Source organism: Pistacia vera, unplaced genomic scaffold, assembly GCF_008641045.1.
Source record: "Pistacia vera cultivar Batoury unplaced genomic scaffold, PisVer_v2 Contig563, whole genome shotgun sequence".
In the NCBI taxonomy this organism is placed as follows: domain Eukaryota; kingdom Viridiplantae; phylum Streptophyta; class Magnoliopsida; order Sapindales; family Anacardiaceae; genus Pistacia; species Pistacia vera.
In genome coordinates this window covers 460,293-481,996 of record NW_022196405.1, presented here as the reverse complement: position 1 = coordinate 481,996, position 21,704 = coordinate 460,293, and the positions used below count along the sequence as shown (strand labels likewise).

Sequence of the window (21,704 nt, the reverse complement as noted above, 5' to 3'; positions counted from 1 at the left end):
ATATTATTTGATAACTAAACATAGTAATCAAGTAATATAAAATGACATTATCCCAGTAATCCCATATAACCCCTAACCAAACGCCCCTTAATTGTTTATATTATATTCATATTAATTTAATTTTAGTATTTTTTTTTTTCATTTCTAAAGTCTTGATTTTATGCTCTGTAGCAGGGTTTTATGGGTATTCCATGACTCAAGCATTATCAGATACCAAAATCTCTAACGGCAGTCATCTGACACGGGCCAAAGTGATACTTTATCCAAACCTTTACCTCAGGATTGAAATGTTATTACCTCAACTAGAAACGTCAATACGTCATCAACTGCCTCCACTCTTGCTTCCTAATCAGCACGTGAGTTTCGATTACTCGATTAGAAATGGTATCTTAAGAAAGTAATTGCGACAAGTAGTGTCCTCTTCTTTAGTTGTAGATATTGAACGGCCATATTTGATTTTCAATATATGATAAACAACCGCAAATTCATTTGCCCAGTTAAAATTTAAGGTGGGTTTGATAAATTAAAGGTAAAAAGAAGAAAGTTCTTGGGCAGGCCCTCGTATGAGATTTTTGTTTTTTGTGTTTCTTAAATTTCTTTACAGCATCTTCTCGCTTCTTGATGGAATGTGATCAATTTATCCTTTTTGATGCTTTAAAATTTCACTATTGAGAGAAAAATGGAGGGAAAATTTTCGTAAGGTAGAACCCAAACCTTTGTGTTGATTCAAGTTTCTTGTAAATATGGTGGTATATGAGTTAATTATTTTCGGCTATTATGGAAAATACCCTTATCTATATAATATTCCTTCTTCTTTCTTTCACACTCTCTGTCTTACTGAGAAGGCAGAGCATGGACCATCATCTTTGCCCTTCACAGTGAAAATTGCTTCCATATCATATTTCTGTAGCTTGCTTTCGCCGTCTTCTGTGTAAGTTTTCTATCTATAGATTTACACTTTTTTTTTTTTTGTGCGCAGGTCATGGTTTGCTACAAAATCCAAGGTTGGAAATTTTTGCTTACATATCTCAAGATAGGTACGCTTGTGTTCTCTTTTTATACCCTTGTTCTTTTAAGCCGCGTGGGAATTTATCCTTATAGTGTTAGAATCTTCCATTTTGAGCAATATATTAATTCTTGTATATTCTCTTTTGTGTTTTGGCTGCTTTAACGATATAAAATGGGCAACTAGTGTTTGCAGATATGTTTAAACCAAATGCCAGATCATGCAACATATAATCAGTAATTTTCTTGGCGATGGAATTCACAAAAGAAACTCCTTTTCTTTTGGCTCATAAGATACAGTCTTCACCAAGGCACAATTACCAACTATTCGCAGACATTTTCAAATCTTGTGCTGCTGGTTTTAACACCAAACTAGGCAAAGCTCTTCACAGTTATGCCATAAAACTGGGCCATATTTCTTGCCAGGTTGTGTCCAAAGCCTTACTTAATATGTATGCAAAATGTGCACTTGTTGATGATTGCAAGAAACTGTTTGGACAGATGGGTACCCTTGATCCTGTTGTTTGGAACATTGTATTATCTGGGTTTGCAAGTTCTCGTGGTTATGATGATCAAGTGATGAGGTTGTTCTATAATATGCATTTTAGTAACCAACCTAAGCCTAACTCTGTGACTGTTGCTATTGTCCTTCCCGTGTGTGCACGGTTAGGAAATATACGTGGAGGGAAGAGTGTTCATGCGTTTGTGATTAAATCTGGACTTGAAGCACAAACATTAGTAGGAAATGCTCTTGTATCTATGTATGCAAAATGTGGGTTAGTCCACAAGGATGCGTACTCTGTATTTGGCAGCATTAAGGACAAAGATGTGGTTTCTTGGAATGCAATCATTTCAGGTTTTTCTGAAAATAAATTGATTACTAATGCATTGAGATTGTTCAGCTGGATGCTGAGAGGATCAGTAGAACCGAATTATGCAACAATTGTGAATATTCTACCTATATGTGCTTCCTTGGATAAGAGTATGGGCTACTGCATTGGGAGAGAGACTCATTGTTATGTGTTGCGCCGGGCTGAACTAATATCAAATGTTTCAGTCTGCAATGCTTTGTTGAGCTTTTACTTGAGAGTTGGACAGATGGAAGAAGCGGAATTGTTGTTTCGGAGGATGAAATCAAGAGATCTGGTTTCGTGGAATGCCATTATTGCTGGATATGCATCAAATGGTGAGTGGTTAAAAGCATTGAATTTTTTTTGTGAATTAATCTCTGTAGAGATGATAAGGCCAGATTCTGTGACTTTTGTCAACATTCTTCCTGCCTGTGCATACTTACTGAACTTGAAGGTTGGAAAAGAGATTCATGGGTACTATCTCCGTCATCCTTACCTAGATGAGGATGCAACTGTGGGGAATGCTTTAGTTAATTTCTATGCAAAATGTAATGAAATAGAAGCAGCATATCAGACATTTTTGTTGATTTCTAGGAAAGACTTGATATCGTGGAATTCTATACTCGATGCCTTTTCAGAGAGTGGATATGATATTCAGTTTCTTAACCTTTTACACAGTATGCATTGGGAAGGAATTAGACCCGACTCCATTACTATCTTAACCATAGTTCATTTTTGTGCTATTGTTTTGAGTGTAAATATGGTTAAGGAAACACATGGCTATTCAATTAAGGCAGGTCTTTTATCAGGTGATATTGAGCCTAATGTGGGAAATGCAATACTTGATGCATATGCAAAATGTGGTAACATGGATTATGCGCTCAGTATTTTTCACAGTTTGGCGGAGAAGCAAAATTTGGTCACATTAAATTCAATGATCTCAGGTTATGTGAATTGTGGATCGTATGATGAAGCATATATGATATTTAAGCGGATGTCTACAATGGATATCACCACTTGGAATCTAATGATTCGAGCTTATGCTGACAGTAATTGTCCTGATCAAGCTCTTAGCCTATTCCTTCAGTTACAAGTTCAAGGATTGAAGCCTGATGCCATGACTATTATGAGCCTTCTTCCGGTATGTTCTCAGATGGCCTCAGTCCACTTATTGAGGCAGTGCCATGGGTATGTAATAAGAGCTTGTTTCAATGATGTCCGTTTGGAAGGATCTCTTGTAGATTTATATGCGAAATGTGGCAGCATAGGCAGTGCCTATAAGATTTTCCAGTCAAGCATACAAAAAGATCTGGTTATGTTTACTGCTATGGTTGGTGGCTATGCGATGCATGGGATGGGAGAGGAAGCACTTAAAGTTTTTTCTCAAATTCTTGAATTGGGTGTAAAGCCGGACCATGTTGTCATTACTGCTGTATTATTTGCTTGCAGTCATACTGGCCTTGTAGATGAAGGACTCAAGATATTTCACTCAATAGAGAAGGTTTATGGGATCAAACCGACCACAGAACAGTATGCTTGTGTGGTGGATCTCCTTGCTCGAGTAGGACGGATAAATGAAGCATATTCTTTTGTAACTAGTATGCCTATAGAAGCAAATGCAAACATATGGGGTACATTGTTGGGTGCCTGCAGGACCCATCATGAGGTGGAATTGGGTGGTGTTGTGGCAAATCGCTTGTTTGAAATTGAAGCGAACAATATTGGTAACTATGTGGTGATGTCAAACCTATATGCAGCAAATGCTAGATGGGATGGAGTCATGGAGATAAGAAAACTGATGAAAACGAGAGATTTGAAAAAGCCAGCAGGATGTAGCTGGATTGAAGTGGAGAGAAGGAAGAATGTGTTTATAGCTGGTGACTGTTCCCACCCTCAACGGGACATGATTTACTGTATATTAAGATTGTTGAATCGTCAAATTAAATATCCATTTCAGTTTTCCTACATCACCTCTTAGACATATGATATATGGTGTGGCACAAGCGAAGTCCAATGGCAGTGCAGATAATTTTGGATTATATTGCACTTAATCTTGATTGCACTTAATCTTGAAAAATGGAATCCTTTCTGCCCAATGGCCTTCAGGTTAGACATTCTACTTGAACGAATTTATTTTGTTGACATTTAGTCTAGCCACTTTCTCAACAGTCAATCCTGGTCTTCTTTAAAATGTTGACTGACTTTTCAGTTTAATGCATTGGATGCCTTGTTGCTTATGGTATAGAAAATGTTAGCTTAAGATGAATAATTAGAGTTTCAATTAATGATACTTAACTTTTGTCCTCTATTTCCTTTTGTAGGTAAATTTCAAAAGTCATGGTATGCTTTTCTAGTTCAAAGGGTCGAGGTCAAAATTGGTTTTGATTGGACCATTCATCGAATATGCCCGAAATTGATGTGATGCCATCTGCTGTAATGATTGAGTGAGTGAAATGGATGATTTCATGCCAATCTGCCAAAGTTTCTTGGCTTTATCCCATTGCTGGTATAACTTAATAAGGCACATGGATTGAGATGGATTTTTTGTTTGTCTCAGTTGAGCATTTCATATCTGTAATTTTGTTTCTATTTTTCATTTTTCTTTGGCATTTATTTAAAATTTCTATTTCAAACATTATTCAGGAGAAAAAAGAAGTGCTAGACACGTCAATATTAAGAACTTGAGAAAGTTGAATTAACCACTGATTTGAAGGCTCACATGTGATATTTTGTTCTTATGTGGTACTATTAGTGTGTAATAATTGTTTGCCAGCTGATTAAGCATTGTCAACTTAGAATATTCATTGTCTTCTTGCCTCAGATGGACAGGGATTACCCCTTCTTCTATCTCTTGAAGCAACATGGAATGCTTTTAAAAGTTGTGCACTGGGGTGCAGAGCCTGATTTTTCAAGTTTGCACCATATATTTACCTATGGTTGGAAATCAATTTTCCAGCAGAGGTAACACTCTTCTGTATCACTTCATTCTTGCCAAGAGATTCTGCATGACTTGTTTTTCAATGATTTTGTTTTATGCTGCTTCTCTCTTTGGTTGTCTATTTCATGTTATGCTTATAATCTTATGCAATGAGAATTGGGGAAACTTATTTTTTTCCCTTTACTATTATAACAGTCTAGAAGTTTCACTGTTTGTCTAATATTTTATCTATTTGCTATCATTTTTATCTTGGCAATGTTATTCAACAATTTAAACTAGGGTATGACAATTCTCATACTTTTATGTATTAGTTGTGGTTCAGTGACTGAATCTTCTTATAAGCACTGCTCCTTGAAGATATGGCAGTTTAGAGAGGGATTCAGGGTTGGATGAATAGGGTTGAATGAATTGTCTAAATTTTGGGTGTTTGGCTAAATTTTCTCACTTTTCCTCACTTTCTCTTTAATTCATTCACTGTAATATCAACAAACTTTACAGCCTTTGGTGACATGTATAATTAATTTAGATCAAAAGCTCCAGTGCTCCATTATATGCAAGTGAGCAAAACGCTAAATCAATTAATGAGAAAGAAAAAATATGACTCAATAATATACGTAATCTAATTAGCTAGAAATAATTTGTTTTATGATAAAACCAAAGGTATATTCTGTTAACCATTACCAATTCGTGCTCTAGAGGAACAGCGAGATAAAAACACAATTTATGCATATTATGGTAAACTTTGGTCATATAACATATGAGTGTAGATTTCTGAGAAAAACAAAGACTTAAGACCTACTTAGAAGAAGGATATATGCTAAAGATTTGGAGACTAGTCCTCCTATTGGATGAAATTTTTGGCTTTTATATCACACAAGTCCCTTCTGACTTTGTTGATGTGGACAGCTTTTGTAAACAAATAAATTTAGCTCCTAGAAAGGCTATTGGACAAGAATATTCAAGGAGTATAAATTCCGTAATATGTACAATTGAGCATACCTTGATGAATTGATCTATAGTTAGATAGATGCCTCAAAATTTTCCATTTTAGCACTAGACTTTTTCTCCTTTGTTCGTTTTCAGCAACCTTGCTCTGTCCTTCCTTTTCTTTTATTCACATACATCATCTATAATGTCAGTGGTGAGGAAAAAATATACATCATCACAACCTGCTGCTAAATTGCATTATAATCTGGTACAAGACACTCAATTGCTGAAAAGCAGATGAGGTTTGTTACAAAATCAAGTTGCTTTGCCTATGTACTCTATATATGTATTTTATTGGAAATAAACGAAGTTGTAATTGGAGGCGATGCTCTATCAAATTCAAGGTGTCTTACTTGTCCTGGGAGATGTTAGAGGGAACAAGGTAAGCAATTCTGGTTCAGTATGTTCTGGTTTAGACCGTGGTGATGGGTGCAAATAAAACCTCCTCTCTTTGATGGCTTTCTCTTCTTCGTGGCTATTCAATTCACTCTTTGCTTGTTCTTCTTTGTTTTCCTCTTCTCCTATGGACAGCTTTGAAAAAATTGTAGATGGGGTACCCACAGGACTTGGAAGAATACTGGAGTTTCCTGATCTTGATGGAGATGAACCAGGTCTGAAATTGATTGGAGATTTGACTATTTCGAGCTTGGGCCTTGTGTAGTGCCTTCTCTCATGGAGTTTAGAAGTCTGCCGCTTTGTGCCTGCTATCTTTGCAGCTGCTCCTTCTTGTGTACCTGCTTCACTCTCTGATGGACCTTTTAAGTGCTGCACGACTTCTCTGAAAGTATTGGAGTCTGTTTGCACAAATGTTGTTAACGGTTTGCCACCGGCTACACCTTGGCTTGCTGGAGTTTCCATGGATTATTATTATCTCGTTAGACAAGCTCTGTACCAATCAGATAGGCCCTAACCTGCAACAACTTTTCAGCTGCGAAATGGTAATTTAGTACTTTCTAGAGTTTTGCTTTCCACGAAACTGGCAATTTTATGGAATTAAACATGCTTTGGATAAGTTGCTATTTGCTTGACCATAACTAACTTAGTCCAAAGAAAAGGTAGAAATAGGTATAAGAAGTCTTGTTAGAAAAGTGAAAGTAAAGAATTTTGTTGCAGGAAATAAAATCGTGATGGTTGAGCTCTTATCTTTAGCGAAACTAAACATGTAATGTACGTATTTCTAACTTATCATAATTTCAGTCAAGACGATGAAACATGTATTTTAATGGTTTCATCTTCTATATCACAGAAAAAAAAAAAAATTAGAGATGTTTGCTGTGATTTCTTATCCTAACTGCCTAAGCAACTTGTATGAAAGTTATGAATTCATGGTCTTTAAGGTTCTCAATGGATTACGTCTCCCATATTTGCAGTTAGAAACTAGCATATCGTGTAGCATGTGTTGTACTATTTTCGTGATTTAATGCATTCTAGTATCTAAATAAGAGATTGGGTGACATAACAAATGGCACTAATTTTGCCTCTATTGAAGCTGGAAACAGAGGTATTTTGTTCATTATTTACTGGTGTTGCAGTCATTTTTGACCCTACCTGTCAAAAAGCTAGTTTAAAAGTCAATTGCTTTTACCTTTAAGCTTTGATTCAGATGAGATTTTGATTTTCAGTCCAACAAGATTAGGCTTGGTTAGGCTCTTTAGCCTTTTTATCCCACCACACTCCCTTTCAATTGCCCCATAAAATAAACTAAAAAATAAGCAAACACATGGAAGGTGGCCAAATGGGTTCATTTCTACTGCATCTTCAGAATTTTCTTAATCTTGAAATTAAAAATACAATAGAATGAAAGGGGTTTATTTCATTTTTCCCGCTATAATGATCAAAAACCCCCTCAAAAAAAAAATTAAAATCCCCTTTAAAAAATATCAAACATCCCTTTTGAATATTATGAAAAAAAAGAGTGTTTTTAATGCTTTCAATACTAAGTGATCTCTCATGGGGAAAATAAAATAAACCCTAGAATGAAATGTTGACCCTACTAAAATGAAAGAATGAGAAAGAAAAGATTGCAAAAACATACCTAAAAGAGGCCCTCTGATATTAATCAATAAAAGCAATGTGAAGAGAGGATGCATGTACAAATAAAACAAAGGAGAAAGAGGGGAGTTAAATAACAACTAAGGTTGCCAATTAGGACAAAGAGAAAGTAACCCATTTCAAGCCATTTTTATTTTATTTGTTAAAAAGGTGCATAAAAACATGCAATTTCGGTTACCCAGTTTGCAATTTTATTATGTTTTCTTTGCTTTGTTTACAGTATCAACTACATTTATTTTGGATAAGAAATTTGTCATCCTCTTTAACTAAATTCTCTTTGTTAATTAACTATTATATTTGATCAATTCAAAACAAAAATTCATCATTTCTCTCTAACTTTGGGTATGTTCTTCCTCTTCGTTGAATAAAAACAAAATCCCTTATTCTGCCAATTCCAGAGTTTTTGCCTTAATTCAGCTACTCACTCTGGACCACCTTGGAACTACTAGTTAGGAAAGAGCTCCAGTAATTACTCTATTAGTACTTGAAGAGAGATTCGAATTTATGACCCTTTGACTAATATACTTGAAAGTCTTTATCAAACCGCTCAACCACCCAAAAATGGTTATGAAATGTATTTCACTCTATCCATATTAATTTCTTGACTAGATTGGTAAAGATTCTGCAAATTTTTAAAATTTTCATTTTTTATAGAAAAAAAGGAAACCCTCGTGTCAACAGGCCTTTCAGCTAATTTCATTTTTATAACTTGCAATGTGAAGCTTTAAATTATAGGTATAAATTAATTAAAATCAAATTGGTATATATATATATATATATATATATATATATTCTTGTAATTGGTATTTGATGTGTAAATTTTTCAGAACATATTAAATTCTGATTGATTAGTTAGTACTGAACATCAAAGGTGTTGATTGCGAATGTCATATTATAGAGAGTAGTCAAAGTATAAAAAGAAGGAATAATAAATTGATTGATTTAGTAATTCGTATTCCCTTTGTAATCTGCAAATGGAAATAGACAGCTCTAATTGAGGATTGGCTTTAACATTAATACACTTGAAAATTAAATATATCTGCCAGTCACCACCAGCACCACCACTAAACCTTCATATTACTAATTAATGAACACTTTTATTAGCTTAATTTGAAGGATGTACAAAACAGTAACAACAACAATTCATTCTTTTTAATAATTAAAATATATAGAAACATACACTTCAATATTATTATATATTAATTCTGAAAAAAAAAAATTCAAGTGGAAATAACTAAGACAAGTGTTTGAAGTGGTATAATTAATTAGGATGTGCATGGTCAGCTTATTTACAGTGATTACATATGCCACATTTCGACGGAACATGATTACAATTACTTTGATACGTTGAACTAGCGTTGGGCCAACCATGTTATCACGTGGTGATCATGCCATGACGCAACTTCGTGTTGGTAGTCAACCAGTAGGCTGACATCAGAAAATTGCATTGAGAAATGTTGTCGAGAATGTAATTTATTGCAAACAATAATGTTATGTTTATTCACGGGCTTATTAACAGTCTTATTATCTTTGTTAAAATTACATATGGTACCCGTACTATGAGTATGATACCCGTACTATGCGTTATATTTACAAAGGATAATAAGATGGTTAGTAAGATCGTGAGTAAGCATAGTATTACTCTATTACAAATACTCTGACGCAAGACATGGCCTTGAACGAGTACACACCGTATTCATACTCTGTGTCGAGATATTAAAATAAATCGTCAACATGAAAATAGTGTCGTTATATATGTGCAACTCTAGCGTCAGCTCTCAGCGTCAAGGATTTGCGTAGGAGGAACCATTTTCACAAAGGATAATAAGATGGTTAGTAAGATCGTGAGTAACATAGTATTCTCTATTACAAATACTCTGACGCGAAAAATGCATTGAACCGAGTACACACCGTATATCAATACTCATTGTGTCGAGATATTAAATAAATCGTCAACGAAAATAGTGTCGTTATATTATGGCAACTCTAGCGTCAGCTCTCGCGTCAAGGATTTGCGTAGGAGGAAGCCATTTTCTTGTGGTGAAGGATGATTTTGTTTGAGTATTAATGATATCTTATATAAGAATATGAATTCTAATTTATCTTTCGTGTTCCAACCAATTTTTTTTGTTTTAAATTAATATCGGGTGTAAACAAACGCAAATTTGTTTACGTACTGATACAAGTTTGATGTCTTTTTATAAAAATCACGGCTTCGTTTGGTTCATAATTGGGTGTTTTTGGGAAAAGTTTTCTGAAAAAAGTTAAAAAAATTGAATTGGGCGGATATTACGATGTAGATTTATAATTAATAAATACCCCATATATTTGTTTATTTACAAAACACCCCCTAAATAAAATCTTAAAAGTTAACAAAAACACCCCCAACCCAATGTCAATACGGACAGCGCGCACCACCGCCGGATTATGGTAAATATGAATTACTGGGGTTTTTTTGTAATTTTTTAAAAATATTTAGGGTTATTTAATTAAATTATCAATTTAAGGGTTTTAAAAAGTTGAATATATTGGGAGTAGTATTCCCAAAAATCAAAGTTTTTGGATATTTCTGTTTAACTTTTTTGGGAATACTAAAAGAGTATTCCCAATTGGCACACCAACGGAGCCCACGTTTATACAAGTTGTACATTACATGTTAATTATATTTTTATAATCAGTTATGGTATTATATATAACTTATTAAATATATTAATATATAATAATAATCAGACCCATAATTACAGAATGGATTTAAAAGTTAACTTTATCAGCAGGTTATAGGGCCAAACTATATTTAAAGTATCCAAATAAGAAATAGAAAAAGGAAATAAGGATTTGATTATATATGAACAAAAGAAAAATTATAATAATGCAGTTTTTTCCAACTGTTATTTATTTTTTTTTTTTTTTAATTTAGGAGTATTATATCGTTTTATAATTAAATAGTTGAATTTAAGTTTAATTTTTTTAAGATAATGAAACTCGTGAGTTTTTTTTAAATGTTTATTGAATGATAATGTATCTATTTTGAATATACAGATTAAGTGTAAGATGTGGAATATGGAGAAAATCAAAATGAGGATGGAGGTTTATGAACACTAATGAAACACAAACGTTCTAAAAGACCAAAAAATGACACTTATTTGTATAGATATTATTTACTAAAAAAATTAGTCAAAATATATAAAAAAAAAACCTATTATATCCTTAATAATTATCTTTTATGAGTTTGATCTTATAATATGGATCGTAGTATTTACAAAATGATTATTCAAGCCTTTTTTATTGATACATTACAAAATTAAAAATTAAAATACTATTTGAATTAATTGATTTTACTTCAATTATACACCCTATTGAACTTTTGTCAAAGTTTTATTATTTCATAATTAATAATTTAGTCTTAGAGAACTATTATATTATTTAAACATTAAAAAATGATTATATTCAAATTTTAAACAAATAATTATATTATAGAGAACATAAGTTAGGTGTCAATTACAAAGATAAATAAAAAATGAAAATAATCCCAATAAAATAAATCTATTAAGTATTAAAACTAAAAATTTATTGTCACAATAAAGTTTATAAATTAAAAGGCATAATTGGATTGGTATAAATAAATTTACTTAGCAAATCCAATAACAGATCCAAATCAATTGGATTCTCAAATTGAGATCCGATCCGATTCAATTAAATTACCAAAACAGATCAAAATTGGACTGGTTTGGATTGGATTGGTTGGTTTGATTGGACGAGATTAAATTTTGAACACCCCTAATAATGGATAGCATCTCTTCTATTCTATATAGATTTTGAGTTTTTTTCTTTTGTTTTTTCTCTTGAGTATTCAATGTTAATACACAGATCGAGCATTATTGGTGAAATTAATAAACTTTTCTGAACATAAATTCATGTTTATTACATGTCAATTCAGCCTAAATAAATCACAATATGATTGATTATATAATTAGTTTTACTCGCGATTTAATTGAATTTCCTTTTATTATTTTTCTTATAATAATAATAATAATAATAATTTGGTATGTTATAAATATTTTACCTTATTGTAAGACATCAATAACCATTTATGTTCAATCGAGCATGTAATTCTTTCCATCCTCTTTGATAAAAACATATTTTTGAAAGGACTGTAATTCATGTATTAACGCACACATAATAATTTAACTTTATACTTAGTCGTGCTCTAAAGTGCTAAAAAAAATTAAAAAAAAAAAAAAACAGTTTATAGTAAATCATAAATATTATATCATCCTATATCAAATTGTAATTTGAAATGAGTTGTGTGTCCTAAGACAGCTGAAGACCAAAAATTTAATATTTTGAAGCATTAAAAAAAAAATATATATATATATTTTATCTTTTTATACGTAATATGCATAAGCAAATTTTTTTATCTTTTAATATTCTTAACATCTTGTATGGGCCAAAAACCATATTGAACTTGACGAGGTCCAATAATAAAATAACAATGTCACGGCCCAAAGGCCTTAGCCCAATTCCGATTGGACTTACACTTAAATTCACTTTGTGAACTGCCCACTCTATGAGTTGGATTACCCTACGAGTTAAGCCAAACTAGGTTCAGCCCATTCGCCCACAACAGTCCATAAAGAGATCAGAATCCCACTCAATTTCCTCTTCTTGTAGGATCTCGTATCCTATCCAAATTAGGAAGCCTCAATTGATAAAGGCAACGAATCTGATCTTCTGCCCAAATTGGAACTCCTCTACTGAATAGGATTCATGATTCTACTAGGATACCAGCCCCATGCATTCACTATATAAGGAGAGGCAAACCCTCTCATCAAGTATTCAAAAATCACCTACCAGCTCTCACATTCTAGCTCTCAAGCCGCCAAAATATTCCAATGTCTTATGACGTAAGGTAGTCAGATGGTTGGCCAAATTGAAGCATGCCAGAGCAAAAAGAGACACCTCCAAATGGTATGAGTACCATAGGGACCATGGCCACATCACCGCAGATTGCATCGTCCTACACCTTGAAGCAGTTGAGTTGTTAAAAAGAGTTCACCTCCGGAAATTCTTATCTGACAAAGGAAAAAGCATCATGGCAAACAAGGATTGCTAAGTCATTCCCCCTCCAAAAGCCCCACCGACAGATGGAATGTATGACGTTATTTTAGGCGGATCAAAAGTAAGTGGGGTGGGATACTCATTAGCAAAGCGCCACGCCCGAGCCACAACCAACACACAACTCCAACATTCTAGACCGTCACTACAAAAAGCTACCAACTTGACTATAGAGTTCGTTGACAATGAAGCAGCGACTCTACTAAATCCCCATCACGACGCACTTGTGATTACTCTCCAAATCGCCAACATCATCGTCAGGCGAATCCTTGAAGACCTCGGCTCTTCAGCTAACATCATGTTCGTTGAAGCATTCAAGGTCATGAGACTAAATGAGTCCAACATCAACCGTTGCTCAACTCTCCTCGTAGGATTCAGCTCAGAGCAAAAGTACACCATGGGCCGATTGTGGATTCACGACATGCGGGCTATCGCTTCCACTTTCTACCAGACTATCTGTTTCCCAACCAAGTGAGGAATCAAAGAGATCAAGGGGGACTAGAAGGCTTTTAGAGACTACTATCACAACGTCTTCAAACTTAAACGAGGCACAATGCAGCAATTATAATCCTATCTAGCTGGAGGAGTAGAGCCGAAACAACAAGCTATGGAGGAGTTGGACCAAGTGCAACTACATCCGGATCACCCAGACCAAAAAACACGAGTGGGAGCCTAGCTCACACCTAATATTCGAACAAGACTCGTAGACTTCTTGAAAGAGAACCAATACTATTTTGTACAATCCCATCCGACATGATCGGGATCAACCCCGAGGCTATAACGCACCAACTAAATGCCGACTTGGACTACCCCCCTGTAAGACAGAAGAGAAGAAAGTTTGCTCCCAAAAGGAACAAAGTAATCAACGAAGAGGTAGAGAAACTCATGAGCAACGGCTCTATCTGAGAAGTTCATTACCTAGATTGGCTAGCAAACGTGGTGGTAGCGAAGAAAAAGAATTGGAAGTGGAGAGTTTTCATTTACTTCATCGATTTAAACAAAGCTTGCCCCAAAGACTCCTTCCCTCTACCCTATATAGATATGCTAGTGGACGCTACAGCCAGACATCAACTACTGAGCTTCATGGACGCCTTCTCGGGATATAACCAAATACTGATGCACCCAGATGACCAAGAAAAGACTACTTTTATCACCGAACAAGGCATCTATTGTTACAAAGTGTTGCCGTTCAGCTTAAAGAAAGCTGGTGCCACTTATCGGTGCCTAGTGAACAAGATGTTCGCCAATCTACCAAGAGACTCCATGAAAGTATACATCGACAACATGCTGGTAAAGTCCCTAATCGCTGAGCAACACCTCGACCACCTTCAACAGGCTTTCGAGGTGCTACGAAAAATACAATATGAACCTAAATCTAGCCAAATGCTCATTCGATGTCTCATTCGAAAAATTTCTAAGGTACATGGTAACACAGCACGACATTGAGGCCAATCCAGATCAGATCAGGCAATCCTGGGCATCTCATCCCCCACTTGCATAAAAGACGTGGAGCGCCTCACATGGAGAATAGTCTCATTGAGCCAGTTTATCTCCAAGTTGGCGTAGAAATGCCCCCTCTTCTTCGCCTCCTTCAGGAAATCAAAGAAGTTTGAATGGACTCCAGCATGTGAAAAGGCATTGATTCATCTGAAACGGTACTTAACTCACCTCCACTACTTTCCATGCCAAAGACAGGGGAACAACTCTTCACTTATCTGGCGGTGTCTAAATTCGCCATATCTGTCGTGTTGATCCGAGAGGAAGAAGGAAAATAGTTGCTAGTCTACTACACCAGCAAGTCCTTGCTCAACGCAGAGACACGGTATAGCCAACTTGAAAAACTAGCACTCACCCTAATCACAATCACACGGAAGTTGCGGCCATACTTTCAATGCCACCCAATCATAGTCTTGACTTCCTATCCCTTGATGAAGATACTCCACTCGGGTCGGCTCATTCAATGGGCAGTAGAATTAAGCGAGTTTGATGTCTCCTTTCAACCCCGTACGATAATCAAGTCTCAAGTGCTAGCTGACTTTATTGCCGACTTAACACCTAGCACTTCTATTTAGGCGGAGAAGGAACTCCTATGTTTGACAGATCATGCACCGTCCAAGTGGATTCTATCAGTGGATGGCTTAAGCAACATCAACGGCAGCGGGACTAGTCCCCATCTCCCCAAAAGGAGATAATTTCCAACAAGGCATACGGTGCAGCTTCACAGCAATCAATAATAAGGTCAAATACGAGGCGCTGATCGCTGGACTCTTACTTGCCAAGAAAATGGGGATAAAAAAATTAAAAGTCAAATTCGACTCACAACTAGTGGTGAACCAACTCCAAGGCTCCTATCAAGCACGGGACACTAAGATGACTTTGTATCTAAAACTGGCCAAAGAGCTCTAATCATCATTGGAAGAGATCATGATTGCCTAGGTCCCAAGGACCGAAAAATCCCATGCAGACGCTCTCACAAATCTTGGTTCGACTCTGGAGACCTAGTACCCAATAACGATCCCCCTAGTACACCTACAAGCATCGACAATTACAACCAACTCGACCGAAGTCGCACCAGTTGGCCCAAATAAATCATGGATGACTCCCATCCTCCATTAAATGAAAAACGACAAACTAACAAATGACAAGAATGAGACAAGGAGGTTGAAAGCTAAAGCGACATGACTCATCATCCATGAGGGCCACGTGCTAAGAAGGTCATTTTTAGGACCATACCTCAAATGCATTACCCTTGAGGAAGCAAATCATGTGCTTGCAGAACTCCACAAAGGCGAGTGTGGTAACCACTCCAGGGGACGCAACCTCGCCAATAGGGCACTTACGGCAGGTTACTACTAGCCCACCATGCGATCCAATTCAACCAAGTAATTCAAAAGTTGCGAAAGTTGCCAGTGTTTTGCGAAGATATCACATTCCCCCTCGGAACGGCTCAGCTTCATCCTCACCCCTTGGCCATTCATGAAGTGGAGGATGAACATCGTAGGGAAGCTCCTAACAGCACCAGGGCAACGAGTCTATATGCTGGTGCTCACTGACTACTTTTCCAAATGGATAAAAACAGAAGCTTTCGCCCAAGTCAAGGACCGTGAAATGAAAAGCTTTATATGGAAGAACATCATCTGCTAGTTCGAATTACCAAAGGAAATAGTCACCAACAACGCTTTTAGTTTATAAGCATCGGCTTCCAAGACTTCTACAAAATGTGGGGGATCAAGCTCAACTTCTCCAAGTCACGCTACCCCCAAGCGAACGGGCTATCGAATCATCTAATAAGACTATCCTCTAAACCATGAAAAAGAGGCTCCAGAAAGCGAAGAAAGCTTGGGCTGATGAACTCCCGAGGGTACTATGGTCTTACCGCACCATGGCTAGGTCTTTTATGGGAGAAACACCTTTTTCCTTGGCCTATGGTTCAGAAGCAGTAATTCTAGCAGAAGTGTCAATTTCCTTGACTTGGCTCCAATAGACGGACAAAGACTCTAATGGGCGACAATTGTACTACAACCTTGACACTGTCGATAAGCTGAGTGATCAGGCGCTCATCCGCAATGCTATTTACTAGCAAAAAATGGCTCGACATTACAACAAGAACGTCCGAGCTGGAGTCTTCAAAGTAGGAGACTGAGTTATATGCCAAGTGTTCCAAAACACTAGGGAACTAGGAGCCAACAAACTTGGCTTAACATGGGAAGGGCCCTACAAGATCACCAAGGTTGTGGGAAAATGAGCGCTAGCCTACCAACTACAAACACCGGAGGGGAAGAATAGCACTAACAGCTGGAACATGATCCACCTAAAGGCCTATCACTTCTGACGACGTTCGACTCCACTCTATTATGCAATGGTGGATAGGGTAGGCCTGTCCACTCCCCCCGAAATCATTCCAAGTAAATTCCGCTCTAGGGCGGATCTATGTTCTTTTATTCATTAATAAAAGTGAGGTATTATTTAGCAAGTTAAATGTTTAGTTTTTGTTTATGAAATACGCCCCATGGGCTATAAGGGCTATGCCTTTCACACATGATTGATGCCACATATGGTTAAATCACATAAATCGAAGAGACATGCAAACATTTAAAGTTAAAAGAACTTTGTAAACAAAAAAAAAAAAAAGGTCTAACCCTCATCATTAAAAATAAGCTCTAAGGGCTAAAATCAACATTCAGTGCACAAGACACTTTACAAAAAGATAACAAAAAAGAAAACAAAGCTAAGGCTGGGCCTACTCCTCAGTTCTTCCATGTTCATCCAGCACGACTGCTTCTTCAATTAGCGCAATCTCCTCAGTAAGGGCCAAGGTTCTCTTCCCCTCAATATCAAGACCATCAACCTTTCTCTGCTTGACACTGCCATTTTCTGGGACAACCAAGTCCTTCTTTGGCTCTGCTAGCTCGGGGTCATCAACAACTAGCTCAGCTCCTCCTTCCAGTTCGACAAGGAAAAATCTATACATGTCAATATTCTCATCCGACTCCCGTCCACCCTGCTTGCTAGCCTTAAATTCTTCCATCAGCTCTGAGCGAGTTTTGATAACCGCCTTCATGGCCACCGACTCGAGCCTCTTCACGAGCTCGACCTTCTCTGCTTCTCATTCGGCTCGGTCAGAGTCCAACTCCAACTGAGCCTTTAAGAGTTGGGAATGAAGATCCTTCTGGCTGACCCGCAACTCCTTCTCCCTCCCCTCCACAGCCACCAATTGGCTCCTCAACTAAGAGTTAGTCTCCGCCAAGTCTTTGTTCCGCTTTTCTTGAGTGGATACCAACTTCTGAAGATGATTTCCTCTAGACAAAGCCTACAAACAACGAAACAAAGCATTAGTGACAATAAACCAAAAACTTAGAACGTAACTCTACGAAAATAGTTACTTAAAACATTTGGGTGGTCGTCCACTCGGCCAGCGAAATAGCGTCTATCCGTGCCAAAAGCTGTTCATCTTCAAGGAGCGAGTGAGATTCCACCACGGTCTTGACAAATGTAGTGTCGTAATACGTCAAAGCAAAGAAAGGGATGGAAATTTTCACGACCTCATTGTTAGGAACCTCCACCTGCAGAGCCGGATCAGTAGGCTGCACAGTCTTCTAGATGGGATTAGGTGGAACAAGCCCAACAGGAATGGAGGTATCACTTGTTTCAGTTCTCCTATTCTTTTTGGCCGACTCGGTTCGGCTTTTCTCGCGAAGGTCTTTGACACTGGGGACTTGGAAATGTCTTTTCATTCTTTCTTCTACAACGGAGAGTTCTTGTGGGGTTAGAGGGTGTAGATTTGACTTACCAAAGATAAGGAAGTTGCATTACCGAACCAACAAAACGTACAACAGCAACCTCCAGGGTAGAAACGAGATACCTTGAATTATTTCCAAAATGTGTCTCCACAAATGACTTTACCTAAGGTTTGACTCCACCAGTACAAAGCTGTAATTCCTATCCTCGTCTGGAATCCCAAGTGTGGAGAAATATTTTCTTGTGTATTCATAATGAAATGTACAATGAATTTATAGCAAAAACAAAAAACTAATCTAGGAAGTAAATTGTTACATTCCTATTATAATTCTATTTCCTATTCCTATTATAATTCTATTTCCTATATTACAAAGAGAATAATTCTATTTCCTATATTACAAAGAGAATAATTCTATTTCCTATTTTACATTTCAACACTCCCTCTCAAGCTGGAGCATATAAGTCATATGCACCAAGCTTGTTACAAATAAAGTCAACACGAGAGCCTTTGAGAGACTTAGTGAGGATGTTTGCTAACTGGTCGTTGGAACTGACATAACTAGTTGCAATACACCCTGATAGAACTTTCTCTTGAACAAAGTGACAATCAATTTCTATGTGTTTAGTCCTCTCATGAAACACTAGATTTGAAGCAATATGAAGGGCAGCCTGATTATCACAGAGTAACTTCATTTGTGATACTTCGACAAATCTCAACTCTTGAATTAGTTGTTTTAACCAAACCAGCTCACAAGTGGCTAAGGCCATTGCACGATACTCTGCTTCAGCACTTGACCTTGTAACAACCGCTTGTTTCTTACTTTTCCATGAAACTAGGTTTCCTCCAACAAGAACACAAAATCCTGAGGTAGAACGTCTATCAGATGGAGAACCTGCCCAATCAGCATCTAAATATCCGACAATATGCGAATGACCCTTATTTTCATACAGTAAGCCTCTACCTGGTGCTCCCTTGATATACCTCAAAATCCGGACAACTGCATCCCAATGACTATCACACGGAGTTTGAAGGAACTGACTCACAACACTGACAGAAAAGGAAATATCCGGTTGTGTGATAGTAAGATAGTTAAGTTTTCCAACAAGTCTTCGATACCTTCCAGGATCAGTAAGAGGCTCCCCCTGTCCAGGTGAAAGTTTTAAATTAGGATCCATAGGAGAGTCTATTGGTCTGCAATCTGACATCCCTGTTTCCTCTAGAATATCCAGTACATACTTCCTTTGATAAATAACAATACCAAATTTAGACTGAGCGACTTCTATGCCAAGAAAGTATCTGAGTAGCCCTAAGTCCTTCGCCTGAAAGTGTTTGAACAAGTGTTGCTTCAACTGTCCAATGCCATCTTGATCAATTCTTGTAATAACAATATCATCGACATAGACAGCCAGATAGATACACTGCCCTGATGATGTATGTCTATAGAAAACAGAGTGATTAGACTCACATCGAATCATACCAAACTCTTGGATAACTGTGCTAAATCGTCCAAACCAAGCACGAGGAGACTGTTTTAGACCATATAGAAAACAACCCAATTGATGCATAGGCCAGTTCCGAATGGCAGCCATAGCAAAGAACAACCGGACGGAAGACATCTTAGCAACAGGAGAAAAAGTGTCAAAATAATCTATCCCATAGATCTGAGTGTATCCCTTGGCCACCAAACGGGCTTTCAGCCGATCAACCTTAACATCTGGACCAACCTTTACAGTGTAAATCCATCGACAACCAACAGTCGAATGGCCCAGAGGTAAGGAAACTAACTCCCAAGTATGATTATGATGCACAGCAGACATTTCTTCAACCATTGCCTGACACCACCCGAGGTGAGAAAGTGCCTCATGAACATTGTAAGGAACAGAAACAGAAGAAAGGGTGGAGACAAAGGCATAATATAAAGGATATAAACGATGATAACTCAAAAAATTGTAGATGGGATGAGGGTTGCGTGTAGACTACATACCTTTACGAATAGCAATGGGAAACTGATCAGCTGGACACAGGACCGTGGCATTGGAGGAATTGGGCACAGGACCTATAGTAACAAGGATCTCAGGAACGGCAGCGGGAACGTCAAGATCACCTGTAAAAGGAACAAGACTATTGTCGATAGGAAGAGTGGTATTAGTAGAGGTATCAAAATAGACGAAGGTGGGAAAGCAACGTATGGAATTGGTAGAACATCCACTACTAAATCAGACTCCACTGGAGGATGAGGAAAAAATGGAGAAGACTCAAAGAACGTAACATCAGTAAAGATGAAGTAGCGATGTGTGGCAGGAGAATAACACTTGTAGCCCTTCTAAAGATGTGAATACCCTAAGAAAATACATTTCGTAGACTTGGCTAACAGTTTATCCTGACTAGGAGGAAAAATGTGAACAAAACAGGTGCTCCCAAAGACACGCGAGGGAAGAGAAAATAATAGAGTATCAGGGAATAATATGGAGTGGGGAACCTGGTCATGTAAGACAGAAGAAGGCATGCAATTTATTAAGTAACAGGCGGTTAGAATCGCGTCAGCCCAAAACTAGAAAGGGACATGGCTATGTAAAAGAAGAGTGCGAGCAGTTTCAATGAGGTATCTATTTTTACGCTCAGCAATGCCATTCTGTTGGGGACTATAAGCACAAGAAGACTGATTAAGAATTCCCTGAGATGTCATGAATTTAGTAAAGGAATCAGAGAAATATTCACGAGCATTATCACTTCGTAATATATGAATGGTAGTATTGTGTTGAGTCTTAATTTCAGCACAAAATGATGAAAATATGGAAAATAATTCAGAATGAGAGCGCATAAGAAATAACCAAGTGCAACGAGAATAGTCATCAATAAATATAACAAAATATTTAAATCCCAAAGTAGAGTTAACACGACAAGGACCCCACACATCTAAATGCACTAACTCAAAGGGAGACGCAGCCCGTTTATTGACACGCTTTGGAAAAGAACTACGAGTATGCTTTCCAAGCTGACACGACTCACAACTCAAGGATGATAATTTAGATAGACTTGGGATCATTTTTCGAAGTTTGGAAAGACTAGGATGGCCCAAACGATTATGAAGGAGATCCGGAGACTCGGAGACAATGCATGCTGTAGATGGGATATGGAGATGATAGAGACCCTGTGACTCACGTCCTATGCCAATCATCCGTCCCGTGTCGCAATCCTGTATAACAACAGAGTTAGTATCAAAACGAATAGAGCAATTTAAGGAGCGGGTAAGTTTACTAACAGACACGAGATTAAATGGACATTTGGGAATATAAAGCACAGAGTCTAATGCTAAGGAGGGGAGGGGTTTTGCACATCAAATAGCTTGAACATCGGCTTTAGACCCATTGGCTAAAGTAACAGGAAGTAAATATATAGTATTTGTAATATGAGTAAGTAAACGACGGTTACCAAAAATATGATCCGAGGCACCTGAATCTAGGACCCAAGTTCCTAAAGCGGAAGACTGAGAAAGGCAAGCAACTGAATTAACCGT

General features: G+C 37.1%; 2 protein-coding genes across 7 annotated transcripts; one reads left to right on the top strand and one right to left on the bottom strand.

The window, feature by feature from the left end:
* Positions 1-330: 330 nt before the first annotated feature.
* LOC116108401 (putative pentatricopeptide repeat-containing protein At5g08490) lies at positions 331-6,440 on the top strand. 6 transcript variants are annotated; one of them, XR_004124629.1, is made up of 5 exons: positions 331-356; positions 980-1,037; positions 1,202-3,962; positions 4,678-6,163; positions 6,313-6,440. XR_004124629.1 is itself a non-coding variant. In XM_031394655.1 (3 exons), the coding sequence occupies exon 3, from the start codon at positions 1,258-1,260 to the stop codon at positions 3,832-3,834; it is 2,577 nt and encodes an 858-aa protein (XP_031250515.1). In that variant the 5' UTR covers positions 444-529; positions 980-1,037; positions 1,202-1,257; the 3' UTR covers positions 3,835-3,966. The 6 variants fall into 6 exon arrangements, 1 of the variants encoding a protein (XP_031250515.1); XR_004124631.1 differs by having other exon boundaries at positions 336-356; positions 980-1,004; positions 1,193-3,962; XR_004124630.1 differs by lacking the exon at positions 331-356 and adding an exon at positions 444-529 and having other exon boundaries at positions 980-1,004; positions 1,193-3,962.
* LOC116108402 (VQ motif-containing protein 31-like) lies at positions 6,056-6,856 on the bottom strand. The gene is made up of 2 exons (XM_031394656.1): positions 6,759-6,856; positions 6,056-6,692 (listed from the first exon to the last, which is right to left on the bottom strand). Exon 2 carries the CDS (start codon positions 6,637-6,639, stop codon positions 6,121-6,123), a length of 519 nt encoding a protein of 172 aa, XP_031250516.1. The 5' UTR covers positions 6,640-6,692; positions 6,759-6,856; the 3' UTR covers positions 6,056-6,120.
* Between the last annotated feature and the right edge of the window lie 14,848 nt (positions 6,857-21,704).